General features: G+C 41.5%; 1 protein-coding gene across 2 annotated transcripts; it reads right to left on the bottom strand.

Moving 5' to 3' along the window:
• Positions 1-1,487: 1,487 nt before the first annotated feature.
• Nca (neurocalcin homolog) lies at positions 1,488-3,955 on the bottom strand. Of its 2 annotated transcripts, XM_018505733.1 has the most exons (5): positions 3,896-3,955; positions 3,574-3,794; positions 2,932-3,050; positions 2,604-2,792; positions 1,488-1,825 (listed from the first exon to the last, which is right to left on the bottom strand). In XM_018505733.1, the coding sequence occupies exons 2-5, from the start codon at positions 3,641-3,643 to the stop codon at positions 1,625-1,627; spliced, it is 579 nt and encodes a 192-aa protein (XP_018361235.1). In that variant the 5' UTR covers positions 3,644-3,794; positions 3,896-3,955; the 3' UTR covers positions 1,488-1,624. The 2 variants fall into 2 exon arrangements, with proteins under 2 accessions (XP_018361235.1, XP_018361234.1); XM_018505732.1 differs by lacking the exon at positions 3,896-3,955 and having other exon boundaries at positions 3,574-3,833.
• Between the last annotated feature and the right edge of the window lie 2,045 nt (positions 3,956-6,000).

Genomic DNA, 6,000 nt, shown 5'->3' with positions numbered 1-6,000 from the left:
ATCAAAGCGGATCGAGTCGAGTATTCTTTTCTTCTTCGCAGCACCTTCGACGAGAGAGCAGCCCAATCCGTGTTAGTGTGACGGTCACCATCGCGTCACGCAGCCGTTTTCTTCTCTTCCAACTAGCTCAAGCTCTAGATCGGTCTCTAAGCGCGTTAACTAGCAAAAAGCCGCGTGTCGCCAGCGCGCGTTCGCGATTTCGCAGTGACCTTTGCCTAAATCTCGCGGATCTCTAAATCACTAAGTTTTTCGTTGCTAGCGCGCGGCATGGGACGCCACGCGACCATTAGTCTCCTGTGAGTCTTTTCTGTTAAATGGGTCAGTCCGTTTAATGGGTGGGCCGAGAGGCGAGACATTCGGGGTCTATTGAGGGCGGGAGATGCGATATCGCGTGTCCCTCCCGAAGGGACGTGGCGATCTCCTCGTCCGGATCGGGTATCAGATACCAAGCGGGACGAGGCGATGTGCAAGGACGACGACGGCCACGGCGCACGGCCGAAGAGCGAGACCGTTTCGAGTCTCCGTACGCTGAGATCGGCAGTCCGAGGATGCGTCGATGCCGCGATCTGTATGTACAAGGGTTCGCTATGACGCGTGACGTTTTTTGATCCGTACACTCTCGCTGTCTGAAAGAGAGAGGAAAAGAGAGAAACAGAGAGGGTAATGGAACTTAAACGTCACTCATCGAAGCATTCTGTTCGCTCTGCGCGTGTCACCGAAAATCACGGGTATTACGAACACAGAGAGTATTTTAGAATTTCGCTAAACGTGTCTCATGACATCTCGAACGGTCGGGTCAACCGAGCTACACAGCCTGCCGAGATGCGTCGGCGGCATCGACGCAACGTCCTCTCTTTCGCGGATGGCGTTCGTCGCTCGGGCGCGGCGCGCTTTTTAATACGACCCGAAAAGGCGTAACAAGCTTCTCGCTAAACCGATCCGTCAATGAAACGGAGCGACTGGACTAGTCTTGTCGACTAGCTTGCGGTATGCGCAAGCGCCATGGGCCCAGTGACCCTGGACCTCTCGGGTACCGGCCTAATTCATAGAAGCCCTTACACACCGGTTCGTGCATAAACGCCCGCGATCGTAGATATCTGTCAGAAATTGCCAAAACAATATCTTCGGATAACATATTTAAAACATTATCCACGTTAGGGGATTAAAACTAAGAGATATCATTAACCACGTTCGGCTGTTAATCATATAATAAATTCCCGTTTTTCTCTCTCCAATACATATCGATATTCGAATCTCTACTGATTTCGAAATGTGATCCATTATAATTCAATTATAATTGTAACATATGTAACTACATATTCGTTCATCTAACAATCACATTTCGTGCATTAATATATCTCTAGTTTTCAAATGTAGAAAATACTAGTAGAGTAACATTATTTCTGTTTAAAAATATATTTTTTACATTATATTAAAACATTCAAAACAACCGAACGTACGAAGATAATATTTCGAGAGCTTCCTCGACAGACTACCAGACTATCAAACGTCGGTAGGTAACTTTTTACGATCGCGTCGCTTCTGCTTGGGATACTAATTGGGCCGGGCACCGATTTGGGTATGCAGATGGCATATTGATATTTGTCTGTATTGGCCCAGGGCCTCACTGAGCTTGTGCACTAGGATCGCACTGCAACAGTCGCACGATAGACGGGTCGCTCTTAGCACCCTCTATAAATTCGTCAAGCGATAGCTTGCCGTCCTTGTTCTTATCCATTTGTCGGAATATCTTATCAGTTCGTTTCTCCGGCGTCGACTCGTCTTCTGGCATTTTCATTACGGAGCCCACCATCTTGTAGATCGCCTGAAATCAACATTATAATGAAGTTGAATAGAATTTATCACATACTTCATAAAACATTGGCCACATTCAGCAGAAATTAACGCTTAATAAGTGCTTTGCGCGCGCTTGTCAGATTATATTTTTAGATCTAGAGAAATAGTCCCCTTAGCAAAGAACATTTCCAGCGGATGCAAAAATTATGCTGAATGCGGTCAAAGTTTTCGATCAAATTCGAGAAAGAGTTATCGAAACTGGAGAAACAGTAATTCAAAAACTCAATACTGTACGCTGATTAACTGATGTATAAAAAAAATAATAATATTTAATAATATAACAAATTACGAACAAAAAAATGATAATTAAAAGTATAATTACATTGAAAATAACGATCCATTTGTTAAAGAAATGATATTTTACGCATAAACACGACATCGTCTTTCAATTACGAGTATATAATATGTAAATGTAGAGTCAATTTTCCTTCAAAAATTAAATGAAAATTGTTTTAAATTTGGAATCGTACAATTTAATGAAAATTCTTTTAGTTCGATCATAATTCATAAGATAATGACATTTCTTACATCACCTTTTTCATTAAGAGCTATAAAACGTTGATATTATAGATGTGGACATTGAGGATTCTTAAATCAACGAATTACATTTAATAACATGGAAGCAATGATACAGTCGACTATATATTAAGCTTAGAGTGACTTTATTACATCGTAAATTATTAAACTATATCTCAGTCCCTCATTCTGGCGAATCCGCGAGTAAAATTTTATGGCTTGGCACGTACCGTCACAATTTCCAGCATTTCTTGTCGCGAGATGTAACCGTTGCCATCCAGATCATACATGCTGAAGGCCCACTTTAACTTCTGCTCCAACTTGCCTCGGGACGTAACGCTGAGAGCGCAGAGAAATTCCCGAAAATCGATCGTGCCATCGCCGTTTGCGTCGAACGTCCTGAATACGTGCTCTGCGAACTACGAGAAGTCATATAATAAATTTTTAAAGAACGTAAATAATTCCGCGCGAGCCAGCACACGAAATGTTAATAAATTCATTGATTATACCCGCATGTATCCGCGGCTGTAACTCTTTATCCGGGATTTTTCCATTTACCTTTGACGCGTCGCCGTAAGGAAAGAAATTTCCATATATCTTCTTGAACTCCTCCACGCTGAGGTGCCCACTGGGACAATCCTTTAAGAACCCTTTGTACCACTCCTGGATCTCCGCATCTTCAAAAGAAAAAAATCATAAAATATTACTTGTACCCGGCTACTCTAACGTTACTCACACGTCTCCAGACACAAATCCGCGAGCTAAATATTTATTAATAACGTCGAGTTTAATACATTAGTCAATATTTCGATTATATATTAATCCTTTGACGCGCTCTAAATAAAAATATCCCTTGTATGTAAATATCTATCGCATTCTCATTGTAATCTTGAAAGATCTAGCTTGTTTAAGAGTCTTAGTTTATCTCTTCACTAGAAACTCTTGAGTGTTCTATGTCATTATATTTGTATGTTGTGCGGTAATCAATTATGTATTTCTGTACCTCTGTATTTCTTTAGTCGAATAGTTTACTAGTGGGCGTAGTAGCAGCAGTATTGCTGGTGCCTTACTATTTGTGTATACTATATATATATATACATAATAAATAATAATAATAATAATTATTATATGTGCAACATAGATAATAAATAGCACGTCAGAAGATTTTAGGCTGTTAATTATCCGTAGAAAGCGACGCACCTGAGAATTCAGTATTCTGTTTGAGATCCTCTAGCACCTCCGGTTTTAACTTGCTGTTTTGCTTCCCCATGGTTGTTTAAAGTCCCTTCCAGAATCCCCCGATTTTCCGACGATTTTCCGGAATCCAATTAGCAGATAATTAAAGCTCTAACTAGTCTACTATTCTAATAGTGCCGTTAAGCACAACACGCTTCGCGGCTGGTATTCTTCACCAGACACGCCTGAAAGAAAAAGAGATGTTCGATAACTTTCAGGAGACTTTCGCGATTAAGTTGGCTTAACGGCGAGGAGCAGAAGCCGGTGGATGTTCGATAAGTCATACCGTTTTTCCCGTTCAATCGCTTCGTGAAAAACGACTATTACTTCGCCGGGCCGCCCTCGAAATCAATCGTCTCGCTGCAATTAGCGTGCAAAACGAAGGAATAAAAATGCGCGTCTGGACAAGATACTTTTCCCTCTGAAGAATCGCAAATACTGTAAAACGATTGAATGTCAAAGGCTACATAGATACTAAACTTGACGGCAACGATGACGACGAAGAGTAAAAAAGATTCCGCGTAAATCAGGTGCGCATTCCGTTAAAGTCCTTTGATCTTTATTAACGTTCAACCTTTGCGATCAGTACTGTTAAATATTACAGCCACGTTATAAGAAAAATAAAACGCTCCGCGTCGAAATTATTTAAGAAAAAGATACGATTCTCCGGCGGCCACCATCGTTCTTCCAATTCAACCAACTTTCTTCACTATCGGAAACGAATGTTTATTGAATTACGAGCGTTTATATGTATCTATCGGTTTTACGTATTTAGAAGAAATGCATTTGCAACATGTATAAATAAAGGAAGGCACGGGGATGCATCTTGGGGATGCGGATGCGATGATAAGTGAAGGTTTGAGGCAGGGCGGGTATCTCACACGCAACATTCGCAATCATACGCATTCACGCAACTGTAACAGAAGAAAATTTCAAGATTAATAGAGCAATAGTAATAATAATACATTTGGAGCGTAGTGTGTGCTTTATTATAATAATATTAGTAATGAGACGATAATATGCGGGCTCTCGCGGTCCCTCGCCGCGTGTAACTCGCATACAAAATACGAGTTTGCTTCGATATATATATCGAAGTTTCATATATAATATACAATATATAATATATATATTATATATATGTATATCGCTTAGACGGAATTAATTATATATACCACAATATAATAATTGTAATACGTAAGTATTAGATCTTATATAGGTAAATAATTATTAATTAAAACCTATGTGTGTGTGTTTTTGGCGCACGTATATTATGCGTACACGAACGATAAATTCGCTCGGGAGAGCGATATCGTGCAGTGATGCAATCTCGCACGGTCGCTCATTCGTTACGTACAGATAACCGACGACGGCAGGCAGCATCCCTTCGTCGTCTCGTACGACGACGTCCCGGGAGAGAGAGAAGATCCTCCGGGTCTCTCCCTGAGGCGTTTTCAGCGAGTTGCATCCCGCGGTGAAACGTGCGGGTGATGGCCCGCCACGCGCGTTTCCCCGATGAGATGACGCTCGGCAACACACATCTTCATGTAAATAACAATATTTTCGTAAGATCCGTCGATCTGTAGGTCGCGACCCGACGTCGGTTCTTACACGTGCGGACATGTGAAACACGCCTCAGTGTCGTCTTCGTCACGAATCGATTGCACGCGAGGACTTTATCGTCGTAAATGAATTATTCCACCCCGAGATCGCTGCTACTTCGTCAGCAACTGCAACCCGGATCCATCTCGTGAAACTCGAGAAATCGGCCGGTGACGGGCGCTGCGTCGCGTCGTGGTAAAATTATGCGATCTCGGGACAGCGATGACGCTCGCGAAATTGTCGCGATTTATGTCCGCTTGTCAACGGAGATGTAGCACATTTTCAGAGACAAACCGTCGCGCTTTTTATCGCGAAATTTTTCACGGAAGACTGCTTGCCACGTGAAAGTTGCATCTGTGAGCTCGTCGCTGCAAGTTCGGCAGATAAAATTCTGTTTTGATGTACTTAACTACCCCTTGATCACGTTGACAGTTAAAAGCCTGTTTTCGTGTCGTGCTTGTGACAACAATGCATCTCAGGACTAACATTTTTACATTTATATTCCTGTCGATTCTGTCCCAGATACTCTGAACTTATTAAAATACAAAATTACAATTACAAAGATTTAAACACATTCTTCTGACCAATCCACCAGATTTTATAAAATAAACTACAGTGTCAGTTTTTCTGTCATCTTTTCTTTGACTGTAATACATCGGTTGTGATCGCATCAAAATAATTACGCTGATTTAACACACTGATGTAATACACATTATTAACCCTTTCGGAGTCGATCTTCGTCCGGAAATGATGTTTTACATTAAATGATTGTTTTGTCTAAATAGACAAATT

Source organism: Trachymyrmex cornetzi, unplaced genomic scaffold (genome assembly GCF_001594075.2).
Source record: "Trachymyrmex cornetzi isolate Tcor2-1 unplaced genomic scaffold, Tcor1.1 scaffold210, whole genome shotgun sequence".
NCBI classification, from domain to species: domain Eukaryota; kingdom Metazoa; phylum Arthropoda; class Insecta; order Hymenoptera; family Formicidae; genus Trachymyrmex; species Trachymyrmex cornetzi.
Note: the sequence above shows the minus strand (reverse complement) of the source record. Positions and strands in the feature narration are given on the sequence as shown.